Source organism: Camelus bactrianus, chromosome 13 (genome assembly GCF_048773025.1).
Source record: "Camelus bactrianus isolate YW-2024 breed Bactrian camel chromosome 13, ASM4877302v1, whole genome shotgun sequence".
NCBI lineage: Eukaryota > Metazoa > Chordata > Mammalia > Artiodactyla > Camelidae > Camelus > Camelus bactrianus.
Window position 1 is genome coordinate 27,044,833 of NC_133551.1, and position 26,419 is coordinate 27,071,251.

At 35.9% G+C, this 26,419-nt stretch overlaps 1 protein-coding gene across 3 annotated transcripts in view; it reads left to right on the forward strand.

Annotated features, from left to right (window-relative positions):
* Positions 1 to 15,712: 15,712 nt before the first annotated feature.
* The window catches only part of ANKRD13C (ankyrin repeat domain 13C), a 79,208-nt gene continuing 68,501 nt past the window's right edge, over positions 15,713 to 26,419 (forward strand). The window contains exon 1 of one of the 3 annotated variants that reach the window (XM_045522871.2): positions 15,713 to 16,536. In XM_045522871.2, the coding sequence (XP_045378827.1) occupies positions 16,092 to 16,536 (445 nt within the window). In that variant the 5' untranslated portion in view covers positions 15,713 to 16,091. The remainder of the gene's footprint in view (positions 16,537 to 26,419) is intronic. The other 2 variants (XM_045522870.2, XM_010963415.3) reach the window with 2 other exon arrangements.

Consider the following 26,419-nt stretch of genomic DNA (forward strand, 5'->3'; position numbering starts at 1 on the left):
TTATTCTCCTAAATGCTTAAGCCTTAATTTTATTAAAATTTGTTCTGACCGTTTTAGTATGTTAAAAAAAAAATTCAACTGAGTAAATGTGAAGATCTTATTGGCTTTATCAGGTGATTCATGAATCAGGCAGCTCCCCATCTGGCAACTGGAAGGGCATTCCAAGGAGTAGTACAAAATAGAAGGCAAGGGTGGGACAAGAAGTTATAGTAAAAGAAAAGAAAGAGTTATTTGGAGCCAGGACATCTTTCTTGGTGGGGAAGGAAATGCAAGGGTTATATCATGCAGATTGCCTCTTCTTCCTTTTGTGGGAGGGAGTGGGGATGAAAAGGGCCCACCAGACAGATTACCTCTTTGGTGCTGAAAATTCCAATCTGGTTGACTACGTTTCATTTCTGAGGAAGATCAAAACTGCAGTTAGGTTAGGTATTAAATCTAAGTTTGGTATCATGGGCTTTAGCACCACTGACACCATTTTGGGCTTTGGTTTTCCTTTTTAAGAAATGAAATCGAGGTAAGGAAACAAAATAAGAAAATTAAGTAACTGATGGGAACATCAGAAGAGAAAAGAAAAATATCTCTGCCAATAATTTGATGATATTACTAAAAACACATAATACTGGTTAAAAACAAAAACAATCTTCTAGAATTATTAAGGTAATTTGGCAAGGTGGCCAAATAGAAGAAAATACACAAAAGTCAATACCTCATCATCTAAATAGACACCTACAGAGGAAATGGAAAAAGATACTCCGTTCACAATATGAACAGCTATAAAATATAAGATGTGTAGGAGTAGGTATAACAAGAAAAGCACCGAAAGAAAACGAATAAATATTATTTTAAAAAGTCATCATTTTGGATGGGAAGATTTGATAACATAAAAACGTTTTCACAGAATTAATATTGCATTTTAACACAAGTCGAATTAGAACCCCAGTAGTGGATGGGGGAGGGGTGTAGTAGATGTAACACTTTTGGGGGGGTAATTAGGTTTGTTTGTTTATTTATTTATTTATTTATTTATTTATTTATTTGAGGATGTACTGGAAATCTAACCCAGGACCTCATGCATGTTAAGCATGCACTTTACCACTTGAGCTATACCCCCTCCCCCGTAATACTTTTTTTAATGTAATAAATTTAAAAGAATGAATGCCTGAAAAGAGCCAAGGAAATTATGAAAAAAGAAAAACAGTAAGGGGACACTTGTTTTATTAGACATCAGAACATACCATAAACCTACTGTAAACGGAACAGTGGGTTACATTGAGTACTTCTATGTCTGAAAGGCTTAAAACAATAGGCTCTGAACCTGTTTATGTAGGACAGCGAAAAAGATTACAAAGCCCGTTTTACAGCTAGTAGTCCATCTCCTGCTTGTAAGAGGATTTGAAAAGACTGATCAAGAGGCAGGTAGTAAGGATTTTTTAAAACAAATTTCAATGGTATATTTCATGGGTTTATACTTATCACCCATGTCCTTCCTAAGGGAGAGAAGAGCAAGGTATTTCCCTGATCTCCCATACCTGAGCCCCAAAATTAAGCCTTCAGAGAACCACTGATTTGACATGAATCCCTGATGTTCAGGGTATGTAAGGATTGTTAGCTTCTGATATTCAAAAAAATTTAAAGAAGAGTGAATAGTTGGTACTGGACCTGATGGCAGAGCAAAGCAAGAGGGCAGCAGTTGAACCAAACTTCAATTCTACAATAGCTGGGCAAAGGTAAGTATTTTTCAGAGCCTGGTTGAGCCCCAATAAAAAGGGACTGTAATAAGAAATCTTGAAAAGGATCCCACCCAAGAAGCCTATCTAGAAGGATGAGAGTGGGTCTCCATGTAGAGTGAACCACCAGAATCCACAAACTGCAAAGCCATATCTGGCCAGCCAGCGGAAGTCTACATCAGAGAGCAAGGGGACAATCCTTAGCAACATATATATCAGGGGTGATCATAAAAGATCCCGACAAGAGTTAGCATTTAGACTATTCCCAAGGCTGAGTACATTTGACGGCCAAAAGGGAACTAAGAGTGCACCAGTGATGTAACACACACAAAGCCCCTCAAGCCCTGACGCTTACACCCCACTACCCAAAAGGAATCAGATGTTGGCAAGTGCATGGGAAACACATGCGAGACCCAGAAGAGGAATGAAAAATATCAACCACGCTGCACCCCTGCCTATTCAGTTCCAAGCCTGAGTCAGGCATGAGTTTGGAGAAACAGGAGGATTTATCGTAGATGAATGATTGGCGCTTTAACACTTACTAATGTAAGAAACTGCCAATCTGTCTTCCAAAGTAGCTGTACCATTTTGTGTTCCCACTGGCAATGAATGAAAGTTTCTGTTGCACCATACCCTCACTAGCATTTGGTGTTGTCAGTATTCTAGAGTTTAGACATTGAAATAGCTTGTAGTAGTATTTCATTGCTTTAATTTACATTTCCCTTTTGACATACAATGTGAAGCATCTTTTCATGTGCTTATTTGCCATTTGTATACATTTTTGGTGAGGTATCTAAGATCTTTGCTCTATTTTTTAATCAGGTTGTTTGTTTTCTTACTGTTGAATTTTAAGGGTTCATTGTATATTTTAGATAACAATCCTTTATCAGATGTATCTTTTGGCAAATGTTTTCAATCCATCTGTGCTTGTCTTCTCATTCTCTTGACGTTGTCTTTGATAGAACAAAAAATTTTAATTTTAATGAAGTCCAGCTGATTGATTATTTCTTTCGTGGATTGTGCCTTTAGTGTTGTATCTGAAAAGGTATTACCATTCCCAAGTTCATCAAAGTTTTCTCTTATGTTATCTTCTAGAAGTTTTACAGTTTTGCATTCTATACGTAGGTTTATGATCTAGTTTGAGTTAATCTTTGTGAAGGGTGTAAGATCTGTGTCTAGACTCACTTTTTTGCATGTGGATGTCCAGTTGTTTCAGCATCATTTGTTGAAAAAATTATTGTGGCTTCATTGCATTCCCTTTGCTCCTTAGCCAAAGATCAGTTGACTCTATTGTTGTCAGCCTATTTCTGGGCTCCCTAATCTGTTCCATTGATCTCTTTGTATATTCTTGTGCCAATACCACACTGACATGATTACTGTAGCTTTAAAATTAGCCCTGAAATCAGGTAATGTCAATCCTACATTATCACATGTGTTTCACTCTTTAATTCTCACAATAACCATTGAGATGGAAATATTGTAATTTCTATTTCATAGGTAAGAAACTCTTGGGAACTATTATGCCTCCTATTTTATAGAAAAGGAAACTAAAATATAGAAGGATCAAATAACTTGCCTAGGGGAAGTTATTTTGAGACCAAGCCAGCTGGCTCCAGTGCTACTATTCATAACCAATTATTCACCCTGCTCTTGAGATGATGCCATTTTGTTGTTACTGGATCTGGTCTGATACAAATACTGGAAACTTTTAAAGTCGTATCAGACTATTATTTATAATCCATTGTGTAGGGTCATCTAAAGAACTTCTGAAGGTTTTATTTACTAGAAGATGAGAGATCAACTTTTCAGTTAACTCTTATTTTAGGGATAGTTATTTCATTATTTTGGAACAAATTATTGAATTCTCTTCATATTGATTATTATATCTGTGACCACCAGCGTTAAGTAATTGCCGGATCCACTTTCTGCTTGATCATAATATATTACCAGTGGGGTTGATCAGTCCATTTGATTGTGACATAGTACCTGTTTTTTTTTCTGAAATGGCTTAGTTCACTTAGAGCTCTGTATATATGTTATATCTTGTGTACTTAGAAAAAAGTACCTGTCTATACTTTGTAGACACATACTTAATGTAATAAACAAAACACACCTATATATTAATACTTCCTATTTATATTAAAATCAATAAAATTTAACATTTTCTATTATACTCACAATTTTATATTAAAATACCTTTTTGCACATAGTATAAAGTCTGTCTTTTGTCAGTATCATTACTGAGTTCATGGGCTTTATAAACTCAACTTCTTTCAATTAACAAAATCATAATAGTAACAATTCTAATGCTCTAATTGTTACATGTTGGTGAATGGGAATCCCTTTAAGATGGCTCCTTTGTCCTTAAACCATGTCCCTGACATTCTTGAAATTATCTTTGCTTTTTAATAATTACAATAGATAAATAAACAAATATAAATTTAAACATTATTTTCAACCACCCTCTATTCAATCTTGTTATCTTTTTCCTAAAACAGGATTAGGGACAAAACTGGATTGTAGGGTTGCCCATGACTTTCAGTGGTAGGTAAACGTGCTGCTGGATCATTTTTAGCACAGAAACAGAAAACAGTATTTCTTTGTAAGTTTATGAATTGACACTGGTTTCTCCAACTCAACATTTTGTGGTACTTTTCTTACTGTGTGAAGTTTCAGCAACCACCAAGGCTTTCAGCTATGCCCTGGCACTCTGTAAACCTCAGCTTTCTTTATTTTCTCATTTGCAAAATTTGTGTATTCAAAGGATTGTTTGGACAATAAATATGTTGGTACGTAGTAAACACACACCCAACCCTGGGTATACTAGGTAAGTCTTTGTTTCTTTGAAAAGCTGTGAGACAATAAATTAGAGTCACTATGAGTTAATAGAAATATATACACTGTAATGATTGATTGTGCTTTTGATTAAAGAATGTGTTGTTAAAAATGTATATAAGAAGTAAAGCTTGTTACTCCAAGTGTTCAATGAAAAATTTCTACTTGACTGAATAAAAATAGTATTGTAGTTAAAGTGAAGCAAAGAGGATTTTTAGAGTAGTGAAAATAGTCTGAATGGTGCTATAATGGTGTCAGGTATTTGTTCAAACGGGCAGAATATACAACACCAAGAGTGAACCCTGAAGTAACCTATGTACTTGGAGTGACTCCGATGTGTCAATGAGGGTTCATCAATTGTAACAAATGTACCAGTTGGTGAGGAATGTTGATAATGGGAGAGGCTGTGGCATGTATAGGGCAGGAGGTACGTGAGAAATTTCTGCATCTTCCTCTTAATTTTGTGGTAAACTTAAAAATTCTCTTTAAAAAAAGTACTTAAAAAAAGAAAAAGAAATGATACAACATTTTTGACTTAATGAAAAGAAAAGATTGTTTGCCTTTGCTGCATTTGGAACTTTTATGGTTGTTTGGTAGTACTTTTAAGAACTACTAAGTCTTATTGCAATCCTGAATATTACATTAAAAAATAATTTATACTATTTTTTTTAAAAGGAAGATTTATTACTAAGAACCACAAAGACCAATTATTAATTTTTTATTGAGTTTTATTTGATAAACATATGCAGCTATTTTCTTACATTGAAAAGATTTTGAAAGTTTTAATAACCAATATTAAAATTTTTTGTCCACAGTTAAATACTGTATATACAAATTTCTTAATTATTAATAAGCCAGTGTGTTATGATATCAATAAAAAAATACTATTGTAATTGTATAAATAAAGTATACCCAATCAAAATGTTTTAATTATAAAATGGTCACTCAGAGAGCATATGTGTTGGATAAAATGCTTGAATAAAGAATCTTGAAAAAATAAAGAGGTGCTGAAGTAACATAAATTGGACATTAAAAAAATACAGGTATAGCAAAAGAACCCAAATGATGAATAGCCATAGCATCAGACAAACTGAAATTGCATTTAAAACAAAATTACCTTTGTACAATGAACAATAGAGTATCAAAAGAAACAAGAGCATATATCCAGGATTTGTTGAAAATTTAGGAACACAGAATGATAGGAAATGCCCACAGTATGAAAGGGCACTTGGAAAAGATAGGGTTTTAAAAATTAAATGGTGTTTAAAAATTAGAAATTGATTCCTCAAAATGAAGCTGTACGTAGTCATAACGCTTTGTTTAAAATTAATCTGGATGAGTTTCTTCTCCTTCTGCTTCTTCTTCTCCTCTTCATCCTCTTCTCTGTTCGTCCTCCTCAACCTTCTCTTCTTTCTTTTAAAAAAGTACCTATGATTATTTAGAAAGTAATTAGAAAAGCTCTAATTGTCCTATATTGTGTGCATGTGTGCACACACGTGCAGAAGGGTAGTTTTAAAAGTCTAACAAATGTTTTGATTGGTAGATCATATCCATTAGTAATATTCCTAATCCTCTTACTTCCTGAGATGAACCATTAAAAATATTTTGCTTCCATTTTATGTGCTAACTTTGTACAGACATCTCAGTGAGAAATCCCTCTAAAACAGAAAAATAAGTTATGAGTAAGCAGAGTTCACTGAAAGTTAAAATTTGAAATGATCACATAGTGACTTTGAGTAGAGATGTACAAAGTCATCTAAAGCAACATAATGGCTTCGTGGGCCATACTTGACAATAACCACATAGAATGTTTTAATAGACCTAAAAAAAAAAAACGACCTGTGGATGCATATGAGATCAGGGGATAGGGATGTTAGTCATCCAGGAATCTGAAGAAAAAGGAGTCACAGAGGCACAAGTTGGCACTGGCCATCCAAGCATGGCTTGCTGGTGAGACATGGGCTGTTGCTCCTTGGGTCTCGTGGGTCTCCATCTGCCTCACAGACAGCAATTTCGCTCCTGTGGAACAGGGTACATCAGGCTCACAAATCGCAGTGCCATTAAACATTAGAATCAAATAACTGACTCCTCTTACTCTGATTCCTGCTCACCAAGCAGCCGTCTGCTTATTTGGCTTTGTTTGCAGTGTGGTGTACAGGGGGTTTTGCTGATGAGTAATTGTAGTTCTCTCAATCATTAATTTTAGATTAGAATTCTAATATATGTCTTTTATCTGTGGTTATCTCAAGTTCATTCCTGGAAAATGGACATACTCTCAAGAGGCAGACAAAATTAGATTTCTTTACTTGTCATACCAAGGACCAGCTCACCCACTAAGAGGAATCGCTTGTAACAAGTGCCACTATAGAAGCTCTTGACTGTCAGCCAACATTCTCCAAACAGGAGCTCTTTGCGTTCCCTGGGCCAAATGTTCACAATAGTCAGGGAACCACAGTAGGGTAGATTTTAGCAAAAGGGGTCCTCAGTAGTTACATACGCGTTTGACTTATTTTTCCACACTTAACAGTGCCTCAGAATGATCCAGATGATTTTATTTTGGAAGTTGCAAAAGTAGAACGTGAGGATAAGACTTAACTGAGAGCTAAAATTAGAAAGTCTGAGAAGCAGCAATAAATAAAGAGGGTATAGTTGGAGTAAAGGTGGCATCCTCAGGTTACCTGTTTCACATACCATTTTTCCTTGGGCCAACTGTTCCAGCCTCAATTCTTCCCCAGTATCTGCCTTTTCTTCTATTAATGAGAATGAGGAAATGCCGAGGAGCAAAGATTCAAAGATCTTCAAACCAGAACAGAAGGAAGAGTATTGGCATAATTAATAAGAGTATCCAGAAAACAAATAAACAGGAGATAGAAAACTCAAGGAGGTATATCCACATAGTAAAGGAAAGCTGTATTATTTTACTAAGGTAATAATGCACTGATTTTTAAATACGGGGTTAGGAACTGTTAGTAAATCAGTTTTAGTTAGCAGCTCGTGAACTTTAAGGGAAACGAAGGAAAAGAGCAGACTGAGCAGAAAATACAGGTAACAACAAAGTTTATATTAGATTCCATAATGCGAGTGGTAAGTACCAATATGTAATACTTACTGTGTAATTGAATAATACCTACTATATTCACTAAGTCTGAATGTATAAATATAAAAGGCAATTTTCAAAATATAAAACACCACACATGCCTAAGTGCGGCTTGTACAAGTTGACGGGCACCTGTGTTCATCATAAACAGGAAAGGCAAGACCTAGTTTAGGTGACAGATGGTTTTGAAACCAAAGTTTGCAATATGAATGACAGAAGACAATTTTACTCCAGGTAATGATTTCTAACCTATGCACGATGAGGTGGTAAGATTTTATGATTCCAGGGTTCATATTAAAAGTAAAATTATAGCATGCCTCAAGAATGTTAAATAAAATAGCCCATCATTAATTCACTAATTAATTCCTACAGCAAATACTTATTAAGAGCTCATTAATGCCAGGCACTGGCATGGGCTATGGGTTTTAGACTGAATACAGCATAGTATATATTTTTAGTTAATATTCTATAGGGAGACACAGAGAAGTAAGTTAGCAATTATACCAGGGTGTGAGTAGAAGTGATGGTGAAAGTACTTAATGCTTTGGAAGTACACAGGATAAGGACCCAACCCAGACATAGATATGGTACCGGAGAAGTTTTCCTGAAGATATTGACAATTAATATGAGACGTAATGACAAGAGGAAGAAAGATGGGCCTGAGTTCTTGAGAGAGGAAATTGTATGGACAAAAGCTCAGACATTTTTTGAGGGAAATTGTTCAGCATGACCAGACTGTTGTGTACAAGCTGGCAATGGTACAATTAGAAAGGTAAACAGGGTCAGTGGACCCGTGAAGGTGTTTGTAATCCATGTTCTGTTCTTTTGACTTTATCTAGAGGGCTAATGAAGATTTTAAAAATATTTATTATAAATATTTGAAACACACAAAAAGCATAGTAATATTTTTAAAATGTGTATTTTTACCACTAAGCTTAAGAAATGAAACATAAATACCCTTCATAAGAGAAAACCCCAAATAGCCAAAATTAAAAATACATCCTTAAATGTATATGTGTAACAATCACTTTGTTGTACACTTGAAACTAACATTGTAAATCGACATGTCAGTAAAAACTAAGAATTAAAAAAATATGTACTTAATACAAACACATCTATGATGGAATTTCCTTCTGTATTCCTAACTGATGGCATTTCCCCCTTCAAACTCCGTAGAAAACACTATCCTCAATTTGGTGTTATTATTCCTGTACATTTAGTTTTGTACTTTAACTACACATGTGACTCTAAATAACACAAAAAAAATGGTGGAAAGGTGAATCATATTGCCAGATAAAGCTGACCAGTTAAATTTGAATTTCAGATAAAAAATAATATTTTTAGTAAAAGCTTGTCCCAAATATTGAATGAATATTTGTAATATTTGCAATGCTGTTCATGCAATATTTGAGATATACTTAGATTAAAATTGTTTATCGGAAATTCAAATTTAACTGAGTGTCCCATAATTTTATTTGATAAATTTGGCAGTTCAAAGGGTAAGTGGATTTGAAGTTCTGCACATGCTTGTATGCAGGAGTGGGAACTGGGAGTCAGACACAACAGCATGGGGACAGTTTCAAGTGACAGTAGCCTGATCGCAGTTTGGCCAGTGTAAAATTGAGAAACATAGTTCAATTTTAGAGCTATATAGAAGGTAGAAATGTCAAGATTTGGTGACTGGTTGAATGTGTGGCTGAAGAAGAGGAAGGAGTTAAGAATTATAAAAATGATATATAGGTTTGGCTAGTGGGAATGCTGATGGAGGTAAGTTTCATGTTGAGTTAGATACTCTCTTGAGGAATATTTAGACAAATCAATACAGCATGTAGTTGGATGTATCCTGGGACAATAAAGTGCTTTAACGTGAAACAGAACCAAGAAGCCATGGACACAAGTACACTCACCCTAATCTATCTATTCCATTTAATTTGTTACATATTTACCTATTGTGTCTTAACCTTTTCTTTTACTAAAATCCCTATTCATATCCTTGTTCTCTCTCTTGTTCCAAGCCTTAGTTGATGATCTAAAAATAATTTCGTTTACAAATGCTGCTCTTTATCTTCTCCTTTTCATTTCATATTGACTTGTCCTCTCATTATGGACTTGGCATCTTTCCTTCCACTCTCCCCGTAAGTCTGTGTGTTTTATCTGTCCCAGAGGAATTGCTTCCTTCCAGAACTTCCACAACTATTGGCTCTGGTTTCCTTGGCAACCTCAGCCTCTCTTATTTTTTTCTGATTACTTAGGACAAATCTGACTAAATCATTAATAATCACTGACCATAAATAGTAGAAGGAAAAATAGTGCTCAGCATTGCCTCTGCGAAAGGAAGTGTGCAAATTTAGAGGAAACAAAAATACTGAGACCTAGAGAGATGGATGTAAAACGTGTGGAGAAGGTATTGATTTACAAGTTTTGTTACAGCTGTACGATCTATCCAACCCAAATCCTCCAAGGCCTAGCTCAATCAATATGGAGTGTAGGAAATCATATTCTACATTATGATAAAAATATGAAATCCAAACCTTGAGAGGAGGAAAAAAAGATACAGCCTAAACTTGCTCTAATGTTTACATTAGAGAGATACTTGTATACAGTGTAAAGAAGATTGCATAAGATTAATAATTACCAATCTTAACTGTAGGTCTGTTGAAGCATTTATAAACTCTAATAGCAGGGTTTTATTATTTTATACAGCACATTCCATATTTCATGCTGTGCTACTACTGCTTTTATTAAATGAAGACACTAGGATGGATATTAAGTGTTTTTTTAAAGCTAATAATACAAATACACACATTTCCTCCAAAATTTAGAAATACCCATTTTTAGAACCAGGCTTAATCCTCTAGTCATTTTGGGGTGTTAGTGAACAGTAAGGCATTTAACTAAATTCTCATTGGAAAAAGTTGAGACACTCACTTATCATTAGGTACCTATTTCTGCTATTTAAAGCAAATCGATCACTACTGGATTCTTAGCCATACCAGGAGGGAAATTAAGAAGTGTTTGTCTGTAAGACCAGAATATATCTAGTAAATTCAATAGCTGAATTACATAGTTGAGTTGTTGGGTTGAATTCTATCTCTGTAACATTTGAATAAAAAGTAAATATGTTGTTTGATGGTGAAGTTACTCATTACTTACTGATATAATTGATCATCAACATATCTCATCATATGTAGTCCAAGACACTGTGATAACAACAGACCAGTTTTTTGCCTTCCCCCAAAGAAAATCCTACTTTAAGTCCCTGGATTTCTCCTGACTGCTTTTGCGTTTGTCTCCCCATCACCTATCCCACTTCATTCTCATTAAAAAACAGTTTTGCAGTTTGGAGGGCTTGGCCCCACCGCACCCGGCTCAGGGGTGAGTTCTGATTGGGCAAAGCTGATCAGGATAATCTCCTCCGCCACCGGATTTGTTCAGGTAACCCACGCCTGAGCCAATCAACACTCCCCCGGACTTGGGACTGGACAGGGTCCTCTTACGAATGTCAAGCGCCAGACTCGTGCGGTCTCGGGTCCTCCTTCCGGATCTGAAGGAGGAAGCACGAGGCCCCTGTTACCGCTGGCAGCCATCTCATGCCCTTGAGGGAAGCCGGCCTTTGGAAGATGCTCCAAACCTGGAGGTGCCCTGAGTGAGTCACTGAGAAGCTCACATGCGGTTTGGAGGGGCCACTCTTGAAGACGTATCTCTGTACCTTCTCTTACGTAAATCAATAAATCCCTTTAATTTAAGCCAGTTTCAGTTGAGTTTACTGTTACTTGTGAAAAAAAAATTTTTTAAATGGTATGTTTATTCTTGGGCCTCATATAAGAATCCAAGAAAGTAGTAAACTAAGGTGTAGTCAGATTAGAATTATTTAATACATTTATTTAGCATCTCATCACTTAGTTTACAGTTCTCTTGGTAACTTTTAGAGACTTTGGGGTTTTATGTTCTAATTGATTAATTCAGCAACTATTTATTGTTAATGTTAAGCATCCACTATTTCACTCTCTCTACGAACTGTGCACACAACAGTGATAAACATAATTTCAGTACTGAGAAAGCTCAAAGGGCTAGTTGATGAGGCTGACAGCAGGGATATCAATAAGCCATGCAAAAGTTAAAACGGAAAATCAGAAAGAAGGCAAAGGAGGGACACCTATTCAGAATGGTGGGGTGTTGGATAGGAGAGAAGGGGAGGAAAGTACATGTGTCATTAAAATTCCTAAGAAGGAGTTACTAACTTCCGTTTTTGTGCCATGGACCTCTTTGGCAGTTACAGTGAAGCCCAGGGACCCATTTTTAGAACAGTATTTTTAAGCATGTAAAATACTTTGGATTACAAAGGAAATTTCGTGTATTGAACTAGCTATCAAAATATTTTTTAAAACAAATTTGGGTTATAGTAATATATATGCTTCTTTATTAACTCATTGAAGAATAAGATTTAGTGATGGACATAATTATTAACATAATTTCGAGATAGTGACGAATGTAAATGGTATTTTGAGTTATCTGCTGCAAGTGTAATATGATATGAAAATATCTGTGATTTCTTTTGGTTGCAGAGGCACAAGTACCTCCAATACTATTGTGGTTTGTGGCCTACATTCATAATAGAAGGATGTACTAAATTTTATTTAGAGGTTTCATTCAATGTAATTTCCTGGACCCTTGAATTTGATGCCAAGTTAAAAAAAAAAAAAAAAACCCTGTGGGAAGAAGAGAGAAAATTTGAACTAATTCTTGACAGACTGAAGGAGGTATCTAGGTAAATGAAATAGAAATTAATTTAGGACATATGAAATAGCATTAATGAAGGCATGGAGGTATGAGAGAGTGTACAGGACTGTCAGCAGATTGCTTTGGTTAGAGTGAAGAATGAATTTGGCATTGTGGTAGGAGGTAAGCTGGAAAGATTGGGAAAATCTCGTATCTTTGGGATATTCACTGGTTGGTTGTACGTTATAGTGCTAAATGTGATTCTGTCTTAATGTGTTTGAAATCCTTTGCAAACTCTCTTTTGCCTAGCATATAGTCCAAGTTTTATAAAACTGCTCCTTATAATCAAGTCCTAGCTTTCCTTTCCAGCCTCATTTACCACCACTTTTCTTGCCACATACTATGTTTCAGTGATTCTCAAATATCATGCTATATTTATACATACTAGTCTCTTCATCTCTATTCATCATTTGGATGATCACTTCCTGTACCTCAGTTGCCTCATCTGTAAAATGGGAATAGTAGGTACCTCACCAATTTGCTGTGGGGATTACATCAACTAGTTATTGAAACTTGCTTGGAACAATGCCTAACACATGGTAAGCTCTCTATAAATGATAGCTATTATTACTATTATCATAATTATTATTACCTATTATGTCTTTTCTACCTTGCCCAATTGGCCAACTCCTAAACATTCTTAATTATATTCAGTATCTTATAGTAATCTATAATAAAAAAGAATATGAAAAAATGTTTGTATATATATGTATGACTGAAACACCATGTTATACCCTTTCTTGTGTACAACTGACACAACATTGTAAATTGACTATACTTCAATTTAACAAAATGAAAAAAAAACAAAACAAAAAATCCAGTATGGACATTACTTCCTCCAGAAAGATTTTCTGATCACCCAACTTTCATTTCCTCCAGATAGATTAATAACTTCCTCTTTTACATTATATTAGGATCTTGTATAGCTTCAATTCTTGTATTTTTCAGAATGTATTGTAATCTTATATTTCTGTATTATTTGTCCCCATTATATTATGAAACTCTTAAAAGTAAGGTCTGAATATTATCTTTGATGTCTATAGGTTTTTATTTTATTGAGGGGACACTTAGGAATTTCCACATTTGTCCGTGGTACTTTTAAATTCTGGATCCAGTGATCACACAGATATAATGGTAGACTATTTGGTATAAGTTTTTGGTATTAATAGGATTCTGGCCACTATTTCTATATACATCCTTTATATATTGGTGTTTTCAAGATTTTGTTCTGGACTGGACCTTAATTTCTCACTCTATACAATCTTAATTGGGGGAACTCAATGACTTCTGTGGCATCAATTACTGTGTAATGATATCTACTGGTTCTTAACTCAGATTTCTACCTCCTAAGGTTCATTTCCAAATATTCAAAATATATACCATCTAACTCCTTAAGGGTGAGCAACAATAACCTTCAATTCAATATGCCAAAATTGAACTCATTTTTAAAAAAATTCTTTAAACCTTCTCTGGCCTCAATCTTACTAACACGGTTTATGCTCTCATAATCTACCTGAATTACTGCATACTTCTTTTAATTAATTTATTATTTTTTCTAATTAATAAAAAGTAATACTTTCTCTTTGTAAAAGGAAATTCAAGCAATGCAGGGAATATGTGATTTAGCAATCTTATCTTCCAGAGAGAACCACTGTTTCCCGTGTTATGTATATTCTACAAGACTGTTACATGCATATATTAACACATTATTATTTGATTTATGCAGTAGTCTCTCAGTTTCCTTATCTCTAGTGTATTCCCCTTGTAATCTATGCATGATACATACTTTTCTAAAGTATAAGTTAGTAAGTGACTTTTCTAAAAGGCAGATTGCATCATCCTGTTCCCCTGCTAACTTTCCTGAAAGGCTATCCATTTCTGTAGGATAATGTCTAAACTTTTGGGATGATGTACAAAATCCTGCGTGATCTGGCCCCATCCTATTTCTCTAGCCCTGGAGTTAGACTTGACTGTGCTACATTCCACTTCGGAGGTATTGGGCCAGTTTTTTCAGCTGTCAAGTGAGGATTGAATATAATACTTATCACAAGGAAATAGCATATGAAGTGCCAAGCCTGCCGATGGTTTAGGGTTAACAATAAATATTGGCTCTTGTGGAGGAACAAAATGTTTTTGGATATGTGTGTTTAGTGTTTCTTGCTTTCTGAGTAGGAGGATCCTTTGAGGTGCAGATTGCTTGATGCTTGAACATAATTGGAACAATCCCCGCCCCCCCAACACAAGAAAGACAGAATAGGAAGAAGGGAAGAATGACATTAATTTGAATAGATTTGAAAGAATTTGGGAGGTGAAACCTGAGTGGCAAGGAAGGGTGAAGAGAGGATAGTTCCCACAGTTATTTTTTTGGACGGATGTATATGTGGGTGTGGGTGATGGAGGTGATAGTAAAGTTGGTTTAAGAAAGAAGAGATTTGAGAGAAGCAGTTATAAGAGTAAATGGATAGATAAGATATAAGACATTTAGGACGTTTTGCTAACTCCTCTCCCCTCTAGTTCCGCACAGCTTTGTGGACGTCAGATTTACGTTCTTTAGAATTTGACGCTGGGTTGAGGTTGGCCACAAGCTAATCCAGTGATATTCCAGTTACACGATTATTGTTTGCCATCCTTCAAGTCCAGTCTCCGTGCTTTTAACTCTGACGCCTGCCCGAAATCCATTTATCCATCAAGTATTTGAGTGACCTCCCGTCTCTCCGTCTGCTGAATAGCCTGTTTTCCAAGGTCAGTCCCTAATCTGTTTTGTGGTGACGTTTCTGACACTCCAGCACTAAAATTTGCTTATCCCTTTTTGTGTGTGCAACCCAGCGCACCTCATTCACTTCATTCAGACACGCAGTTTTATTTTGTACCCAATTTCGTGAGAGTCTTTCCTCCTCTAATGAGCACTCTGGAGCCAGGAGTGGCGTTTTAGAAATCTACTAGCTCAGTGTATGGCACGAAGTAGATGCTTAGCAAATGTTTATTGAATGACTGTCCTGTGCATTTCAGTGACATCACATCCTGCATGCCTTGGGCGGCAGCCTGCACTCCTCAGCGGGAGGCCCAGAGGTCGGAGGGTTTAAGTCATTGTTTATATCATGCATCGAGTAGCTCAAGCTCAGACTATGGTTTCAGACGGTCCACAAGGAACGCGGCCATCAGGAGTGCCGGATCTTAGCTTCCCAGTTCAGAGATTCCACCTTGGGGCACACACGCCGCTTGAGAGGCGCCGGCGCTCGGCTACTCTCCGGGAATAGAACGTGCGAGGGAGGGAAGGGGCAGCTCACTTATCGCGGTGTTTCCTCCCTCCACCCTCCCGGGGGAGCTCTCGCGAGAGAAGCCAGGGGAAGATGGCCGTGCTCTGTTTTTCCGTGTGAGGCAGTGGCGGCGGCTGCGGTGGTGGGGACCGGGATCCTGGTATCGTGGGCACCTGAACTCTAGCTCCCCCCAGCGAGCGCGCGTCCCTTGGTGCCTAGGCGAGAGCCGGCTCTTCTTCCTCCGGGAGATGCGTTTGTCCCGGGCTCGGGGGCGCTCCGGGAGTTCATGCTGCGCTGGAGGCTCCTGGCCACCGCTCTAATCGCCTTGTGCCGCCGCAGCGCCAGCTTCGTCGCCCGCGGTGAGCCTCCTGGATCCCCTCTCTGCCCCTGGTGGCAATGACCGGGGAGAAGATCCGCTCACTGCGGAGGGACCACAAGCCCAGCAAAGAAGAGGGGGACCTGCTGGAGCCCGGGGATGAGGAAGCGACGGCTGCCCTCGGCGGCACCTTTACCGGAGGCAGGATTGGCACGGGCGGCAGCAGCAAGGGCGGCAGAGCCTGTCATAAGATCTTCAGTAACCATCACCACCGGCTACAGCTGAAGGCAGCTCCGGCCTCCTCCAATTCCCCCGGCGCCCCAGCCCTGCCGCTGCACAACTCCTCCGTGACTACCGCCTCCCAGTCCCCGGCTCTTCTAGCAGGCACCAACCCCGTTGCTGTCGTCGCAGATGGAGGCAGTTGCCCCGCACACTACCCGGTGCACGAGTGCGTCTTCAAGGGGGATGTGAGGAGACTGTCTTCTCTCATCCGCACGCACAATATCGGGCAGAAAGATAATCACGGTGAGGAGTGCTTGCCCCTCTCCACCTCTCCTAGGTTGTGCTTCCCCAGGGCTCTGGAATCGTAGGCTTCTCTCAAACAGATCCTTCTTTCCTCTCCTTTGCCTATTACCCGAGCCAAATGCTCGTAAATCATGACCGATTCAGTAACAGCATGCCAGTGGTCTGGGGATTGGTTCTTGTGGGTGCAAAGGAATGTTTCTTCCTTGCCCACTTCAAACTGTGAGAAGCTGTTTTGTTTATCTTTGAGTCAGGGCTTCAGTGTGTTGATTCTTGAATATAAGAAATTTTAGGTTGCCACTCTTCTAACCTGGCCTTCTTCCTTTGTTTTTAGAACTATGTCTTTTCTTTTTCTACCCGCCCCCTCCCCCCCCATCTGGAATTTTGAACGTCTAAATTGCCCACCTACCTTCATTACCCAGGTAATCCCAATTAGGCTGCCAACTGGTTGTGATTTCTACATGCCATCATGTTGTCTATTTTTTATTTTCTGCTTTTAGGAAACTTTGATACAAAGTGTCTACACTTTGCAAATGCTTTGGTTTCTGAAAGACAAATTTGTTGGCATTTGATACCTAGAGCAAGTAAAGTGACTGAGAAGCTACGATTTTGTTGGAGTTGAGTTTTTCCACTTGTTTTACATAGATAATTGCTAATAGTAATGTTTCATCTTGATGACGTGTGACTAAAAATAGTATTATGATTTCTCATAGTAACTTCATCATGTCCTATATGACAAAATATAATGTCATTTGTTATTCAAGGACTGTATTTCTACTTTTTGCCTTAATTTATTAGCTGAATTTTTTCAGTTTCTTCTAGAAACATAATGTGATTGAGTTGACATTTAAGCAACAGTGAATTTATTAATGAAAACTAATATAAACACTGACATTTTCGACATTTAATAGGTAGGCCATTTTAAACCGGGTTGTTGGCAAATACTGTTGATAGCTCTGCTTTTAACTGAACATGACTACTGAATACATTCAGTTAGGACACACTCGACTCTACAGAAAATAACGTAACACATTACTGAAATACTTACCTGTGGAGTAAGCTCTCTTAATTACATTGGACTCTAGGCTTCTTATCTAAAATTAGGGCAAAAATTGAGATTAAAAAAATGAGTAAGATTTCTGTTGGTTGTGTAATTCTCTAACGACTGCATTTGTATTATGAATTTACAGTATTGTAATAATATTACTACCTGTTATTTATCAAAATTCAAATCCCCAAAAATGTTCCTGAAAGCTGCACCCAGTTTTTCATTCCTACATTTAATTTATCTAACTATTTTACTATTGTTGCAACGAGCATAATATTGTTTGTTGATGGTAATTATATTATAACCCTTTGGGAAACAGCTTGTAGTGGAAGATGTGTTGTAGCTTTGTGTTATTTAGTTATTAGGAAATTTTTCACATTTTGTCATCGTAGAATGGTTTATTTTATGGCCATTGCCTTTAAAATAGAGTTCAGTTACCTTGAAATATACCTGAAAACAGATAAAACTTTCTTTTGAGAGGTGATTTCCTTTGAAAGGAGAGAGATGACTATGACTGACAAAGTATGATGGTATAGTATGTTAGAACGGATTTTCTTGGTTGATCACATAAGGTACTGAATTGCAGGATTATTTGGATTGCATATCTGTTACCCAGAATTTAGAAGTTGGTTTGTTAAAATAAAAATTGTGTTCAAAGTAATTAGAATCCTAAGTACCCTTAAACTTTTCCTTAGCCCACTGAAATTTTCCTTTTAAATTGTTTTGATATACCAAATGCTTGAATTGTACTTAGCTGCACTTACATTATTGCTATTTTTTTAAATTGAAGTATAGTTGATTTACAATGTTGTGTTAGTTTCTGGTGTACGGTACAGTGATTTAGTTATATATATGTATTTATATATTCTTTTTCATTAGGTTATTACAGGATATTGAATATAGTTCCCTGTGCTATATAGTAGGACCATGTTGTTTATCTATTTCAATATAGTAGTTTGTATCTGCTAGTCCCAGACTCCTAATTTATCCCTCTCCCACCTCTCCCCTTGGTAACCATAAGTTTGTTTTCTATGTCTGTGAGTCTGTTTCTGCTGTGTAAATAAGGTAATTTGTATCATTTTTTAGATTCCACATGTAAATGATATTCTGTGATATTTATCTTTCTCTATCTGATTTACTTCACCTAGTATGATAATCTCTAGGTCCATCCATGTTGTTGCAAATGGCATTTCATTCTTTTTTATGGCTGAGTAGTATCCCAGTGTGTGTGTGTGTGTGTGTGTGTGTGTGTGTGTGTTTGTGTACATTTACCACAACTTCTTTATCCATCCATCTGTTGATGGATATTTAGGTTTGCTTCCATGCCTTGGCTATTGTAAATAGTACTGCTGTAAACATTGGGGTGCATGTATCTTTTTCAATTAGAATTTTCATCTTTTCCAAATATATGCCCAGGAGTGGATCATATGGTAAGTCCATTTTTAGTTTTTAGTGGACTCTCCATACTGTTTTCCATAGTGGCTGCACCAAATTACATTCCCACCAACAGTGTAGAGGGTTCCCTTTTCTCCATACCCTCTGTTGCATTTATCGTTTGTGGACTTTTTAATGATGGCCATTCTGACCAGTGTGAGTTGATACCTCACTGTAGTTTTGATTTGCATTTCTTTGATAATTAGTGATATTGAGCATCTGTTCATTTGCCTGTTGGCCATCTGAATGTCTTCTTTGGAGAAATGTGTATTTAGGTCTTCTGCCCATTTTTTGATTACATTGTTTGGTTTTTTTGTTTGTTATTGAGTTGTATGAGCTGTTTATATATTCTGGAAATTAAGCTCTTGTCAGTTGCATTGTTTGCAAATATTTTCTCCCATTCTTTAGGTTGTCTTTTCATTTTATTTATGGTTTTCTTTGCTGTATAAAAGCTTATGAGTTTGATTAGGTCTCATTTGTTTGTTTTTGCTTTTATTTCTATTGCCTTGGTAGACTGCCCTAGGAAAACATTGCTATGATTTTTTTGCCTATATTCTCTTCTAAGAGATATATGATGCCCTGTCTTATGTTTAACTCTTTAAGCCATTTTGAGTTTATTTTTGTGTATGGTGTAAAGAAGCGATCTAACTTTATTGATTTGCATGTGGCTGTCCAGCTTTCCCAACACCACTTGCTGAAGAGACTGTCTTTTCTCCATTGTGTATTCTTGCCTCCTTTGTCAAAGATTAATTAACCATAGGTGTCATTATTGCTATTTTTGATGAATATAACCAGTGGTTCACATACCTGTGGAAAGTGTAATTGTTGTTTTCCCTGCAATATATGTTCTCATGCTGCAGTGAAGACTCCTAGGAAGAGTAGCTTCTATTTAATGTGCTACTTCTTTAATCTCCTTTTCCTTTGTAGCTGCATAAGTTCTCTGTTAGATTCCATTACTTTACTCTTGAAATTGTATTAACCTGGATACTTTATTTAGACTTTATAAAGACTTTCAAATTACAAAAGATAAATGCTTTTTAGTCAATGAACAAAAACAAGCTATATGTTATATTTGGACTGTTATAACCTGATAAGTACATAGCAGAATCATACACTCGTACAGGTGCATAGCAGAGCCATACAGTTACACCACATCATATCACATAGTTTTATATTCACTAGAAGTTCCTTCCACAATATGATGATATCATCATAGATACAACTTACTAAGTTGGTCAGCACTGTACTGAGTGTTTATGTGCATTATCACATTTAATTTTCACAATAAGCCTACAAGGCAGATGGTTTTATCCTTCAAATAAAGGTGAGGAAAGTGAAGCCTAGAGACACAAGGAAACTTTGCCAAAGTTGTATACTTAGTTTAAGTTCCAAAGCTGGCAAATGAACTAACAGCAAGGACTCCAAAACCCATGATCAACCTCTTTGTAAATATTTGCAAGGTTCAGGACCTACTATTTTGCAAAGTAGTCAGTTCTAATAATGTGTTGTGACAATTTACAACAAAGTTCTTTAATATACATTTTCTCACTTAGTCCTTGTAGAGAGATATTGCTGTTGAACAGCTCTAAGAGATTGTCTGTAGAGCCCAAATCTGTTACTCTTATTTGTTGTTTCTTTTTTAATGTATTGGCACAGATAAATGGGTGGCCTCATTCACACGGTAGTCCTTTATATATTTGACAAGCACTCTTATGTTCTCCTTATCTTCAAGTTAAACATTCCTAACTTTTGTATCCTTCATATGACATGGTTTGTCAAGTGCCAAGAATGGTCCCTGAAACATTGTATATACCGTATGTGTATTAAATAAGTAAATGAAAATCTTAGTCATCTTCTTTTAGTGAAACTCTAGTTAGTTAATTCTTCCCTTTGAGGATATCCAGAACTAATCTTAAGCAAAGACAAAAAAGGAGACTATATTTATTGCTGTATGCAATACACATTTAGTGATGTTTTACTAAAGAGCACACGTTAAATAATGCACTACAAGAGTTTGTGGATTTTTAATACTGTTTTTTCTCACGTAAGTGGCTGTCTTTCCATTCTATCCCTTCTGGTGCTTACGTTTTTTTAACTTCAAAACAGGCCTTTACATTTATTAAATTTTATCTTGTTAGATTTGATCCTTTATTCTACCTACTTTGAAAGCTTATTGAATCCTAATTTGGTCACTGTTTAGCTCACTGTTCATTAGCTCTCTCAGTTTGCAGTGGTCTCTCAACTGAAGAACTTTTTTTTTTTTGGTGTGTGTCTATATGTGTATTTACAAATTATTGTCAAATTGAATAGGAGCAAGGATAGAGCTTTTTCTTCTGTGGTAAAATGTTGGTTGAGTTTGAATTGCTTTTTCTCAGCCATCAGTTATTTTGAGGAATATTGTGTTTGGATCCAAAGATATCTCTTGAAAATAAGTTAAATACAGTAACAGCCATAACATCATATATATCTTGTGTTTAGATATGCGAGTGATTCTGACTCATGGTATATTTAGTAACAACTTTTTTTGGATTGGGGAAAAATTTACATTACATTAAGTGTACTCAAATTGATTAAACCTTTTATCATTAGTATATCTGTAGTTATATACCACTTTTTTTTTAGTATAGAATTAAAATTTAAGTCTAAGCCTTTTTTTTTTTTTTTTTTTTACATTGAGTTAAAGATTTTTCTGAATCTTTTTGCCATTGGTTGTTAAGCAAAGCATCATGGTGACATACTATTTTTTTTTATAGTTGATACTAATGATTTTTACTTCTTCACTTTTAGAATTGAGAATGCTTATGAAGTATGAAGTATATAGAAGACTTTCTCGATTCTGACTGTATTTTCCATATGTTAAACATGTAATTTTGTTTTTTCCCTTAATTGAGTTAAATATCCTTGGAAGTTAAGCACCTTATTTTGGTCATTAGTTAGACTCTTTCAGGTGCCAGAGTGATGAAAGTCCTTGATATGTGAGTTGCTCAAATCAGCCTTTCCTAGATGTAAAAAATTTCTGATCTATTCTGAGATTTGGCAGTTTTCTACTGCTTTCAAGTACAGTGTCTGCCATGTGACAAGCCATCTTCTCTATTCACAGTTAACTTTCATTTTTACTGAGTTGTAGTATAATCTTCTTGAAGCTGTTTCACACAGTCATTAGAGATTTCAAATTTAAGATAAAATTTAGTTGAGAGTATCCCTGCCAATGCAGGTAACTCAATGAAGTGATAAAGAAATTATCTTATGTTATATTGTCTAAAATCTCTGCCTGATGGCTGGCAGGTTTCCTCAGACAGGGATTTTGAAGTATCTTATATTCAGAAAGATTAAAAATGTACATTTGAAAATTGAGGCAATAGGATAATCTATTTGGTGCCCATATAATATGTTTATTTTGGCTTATTCTGTGTAAATTAATTTTTTCGTGTTGTTTTCTCTGCTTTGTTTTTGTCACTAACATCTTTATGATGAGTGATGCAAGAGAATAGTGCACAGTATGTCTGAGACAAGGCGACTATAAAGGTAAACTTTGCATGGCAATAAAAACCTTGAACTAAGTTTCAGGTGAACAGTTTTAGCCAAGAGGCACCTCTGATGTGAAACATCTCTGAAAGAACACTAGTAGTTTTGTATTTATCTGTTCTTGTGTTTTTATGGTCTTTTCTGAATTTTGTTTTTGAAAGGCATACCTCATTTTCCCTAGTAAAAAAAGTGATTTCTGGAGGCCGAAGATAGCCCATTAAAGTTTTCTGTACTGTCACTGGCTTCAAGAGTGATTTGGCTGTGAAATCTGTCACTCCCCTGATCTGTGGGATTGACTCAGTTGATCCTCATGATTATTTGAATGTGACTTTCCTTCTTTCACATCTTCCTGCACGTGCATTTCTGCGTGTGCAACAGAATAGGACTGTCCTGGGGCTAAGTGGCTGTTTCCTGATGACATCATCATTAGCACTATAGAATGTGAACTACAACTTAAAATTGTGATATGAGCACATCTGCAGAGCTACCCCTGCAGACCTACCTACATGAGAGGGACGGAGGAATCCTCTTTTCCCATTTCCTTCACTGAACTACAATAGGAGTGGGAATTCTGATCTTCCAACTTTGGCAAAAAAGGAAGCAGAGATGAACATGTATGTTGTGTCTTGGCATCCTCAATAAGGTAGGAGAATTCTGGAGGACTTATTGGAGAATTGACTATGTCTGCTCCAAGTTAATGTCATTCTGAAGTCATAGACATCTAATGAAGAGTACACGGTAGTTGTCAGGATGCTTTGGGTTCTAGAAAATGAGTGTAGATTCTCAAAAGTTGGATGGAAGCTGGGCAGACAATATGTTCCTGTTCATATACCATTTATTTCATTGGGGCAGAGATGGAAGATCAGTTTTCGAGCAAGACTGAAGCATGTCAAATGGGGCTAGGGAAAAGGAAAAAGATCTTTTTTCAAACTGTTGAAAGATGATGAATGGTGTTATCAGGGTATGTGAGGTTTAACCGTGTGGTTTAGTAGCATTTCATCTGTTCCTGAGCCTGTTACTCTTGCTGATATCCCAGAGGTTATCTGCAAAATCAGAAGGTCATCTCTATGTTTGGAATCAGATCTGAGTTTGAAACTATGCTTTTCTACAAGCTGGTTTTTATGAAGTTATACTATTTACGTAACTGCTGACATAAGTAAATATATACCTACCTCTTGGGGGATTATAGTCTCAAATGGCAGACTGCATTTGAAAATATTTTAACTCTGAAAGCTCATATCATAGTAATATCCATTAATATCAATATCTTGCTCTCACTTTTGCTGTGAAGTACCTTCCAGCAGAGGACATTCTAATTTTTTTTTATAACAAGGTATAACACATTAATGTTTAAATGTGGGTGAAAGGGGCTGAAATTACAGCCCCTGCATCATTAATTGAAAATGTGAGCAAAGTAGGGGGCACCTGGACTTGAACTGGGGACCTCTTGATCTGTAGTCAGATGCCCTGCCCCTGAGCTGTACCCCCAGTACAGTATAGTTTTTGAGGTTTAGATAGGACTTCATTCAATTTTTATCTGATACTTGAATTTATACTGTCCGTCAGTCTGCTAAAAGGTTAGTTTATTTGGTTCTCTTGTAAGTCATCTTTAGTCTACTACTGGTGTAACTCAGGTCAGTATATTTGGATTCTTGACTGTAGATACCTATCAAGCATGTTAATTCATCCTCTCTTACTCAGCACTGTGCTGACTTCTGTAAATCTACGTGTGCTGAGTTGCATAGCTTCTTGGATATTGGTTGGCTTTCATAGAGAATCACGTGGAGACCTGCATTGTCCCGGGATAAAATGCTTTTTGGAGAGTAAAAACAGATTTTAACACTACTATAATGGTTCTTTGTAACTTTTTTTTTTTTTGTTATTGTTCATTTATTCCTTCATTTAACATACACACACACACACACACACACGGATTTAACACAAATCCTAATACTTGATAAACAGTGTTTTAGGTGCTGGGATTATAGCAGTGAATAAAACGAACAAAGTCCCTACTCTCAGGAAGCTTACATTCTAATGGGGAAAGATAAATAATAAACTAACAAATGTATGGTAATGATAAATATTATAGGGTAAAATAAAGCAAGTATTTAAAGTATATATAATAGTATTTAAATAAATAATATTTAAAATAAATAATAGTATTTAAAGACTATTCTGCTCAGATTGGTGTTATTACCAAATGTGATTTTAAAAATTTTGTTTAGTGAAATGTCTTGGCATTTGGAAGCTCTGCATAATTCAGTCAACCAGTATTTTTCAGGTTGATCAATTCATGATGTTTCAAAATCATACATTAGTAAAAGGTCCATTCAAAGTGCAAGGGAAACCAATGGATTTCGGTGTAACATAGTACAAAAATTTAATAATATGGTTTTAGATTTCATACTGCAGCAAACCTTTAAGAAATGACCACTTACCGAGTTTTGATATAGTATCAAAGAATACATCTGATTATTTGAAAAGCTGTTAAAATACTCCTTCTTTCAACTGCATATCGTCTGAATCTGGATTTTTTTCATATACTTCAAATCAAAACAACATTTATACCAGAAACAGTTATAAAAACCCAGCTATCTTCTATTAAGCCGGACATTAAAGAAATTTAATTTATTTTAATTTTTAATTAAAGAATTTAGTATAGCACCATTTTTGTTGCTCTTTTTGTTTGTTTGTTTGTTTTTGTTTTGGAAAATTGGAATTGCCTTTTTTCATAAAAAATTTATATTGAAATATCATGGGTTTATTGTAATTTTAAACTTAGTAAAGAAAATTTTAAAACAATTTTAATTTTTAATATGGTAAATGTCAATAAATTTATCCATATAAAGATTTTTGGGATCTTCAGTAATTCTTAAGAGTATAATGGGGTCTTGAGACCAAAAAGTTTGAAATCTGTTGATACAGTAAGAGGAATAATTTATGAGTATTTTAGTGTCATGACTCCCACAATTTCTAAATATGTAATTTTAGGAAATTACTTAACTATTTTTAGATTTATTTTTCTTAGGTGTGAAACAGGAATAATGTTTTTCTCACAGGGTTATGGAACAAATTAAATAAGGTGTATAATGTATACAGCATAGTGCTGGGCACATACTGTGTAACAGACGCCCAGTAATTGCCAGGCATTTGGTTGATCATTTCCATACTTTAACATTATAGTGGACTTAATGTTTCTGGAATGTTTTTCACTCACTGACGAAACAGAGTTAGATTTTTGTTTACTACGTTAGCGCCAAGGCATCCAATTTCAGATTTAAGAGCTATATTTTGAAAAGTTGACAGAGAAGTTTATTTTAAGTTTCTCATATCTATTGTGTAACAAATTAGCTTAAGCAGCAGGTTGAGGACTTAGAAAACTGAGGAGATAATATATGAAGGTTCAAACTAGGATGCTTGAGCACTTGGTTTCATTGTACATTTTGTCAGTAAAGTAAATGTGGTTGGATAGATGATGATGATGATTTTGCATTTAAAATATTGAAATCATAGTATGAAATTTGGCATCCTTAATTGTAGTATGTATTTCAGATTATGTTCTTATCTGTAAAATGAGAATGATTAGATTGTTGAACTCAAAGTCATTTCAAAAATCTTTTGAAATTGTGATTAATTTGGACTTGTAATGGGAAGTTCATTTGTAACTCCAGTAGGTACTGATACTTTTACCCTTTCATCTGTATGTTCTTGGAGGGTTTAAGGAAACAAAGAGTAATTAGGTGTATAAATGCATTGACTTCTTCACCTATATGCTTAGTCTAGTCTCTGGTGGGTTCTACTTAATTTTTGTAATTTTTTGAATAGTTACTACATTCACATGCTATAAAATTATAAAAAGATATAATAGGATACAAT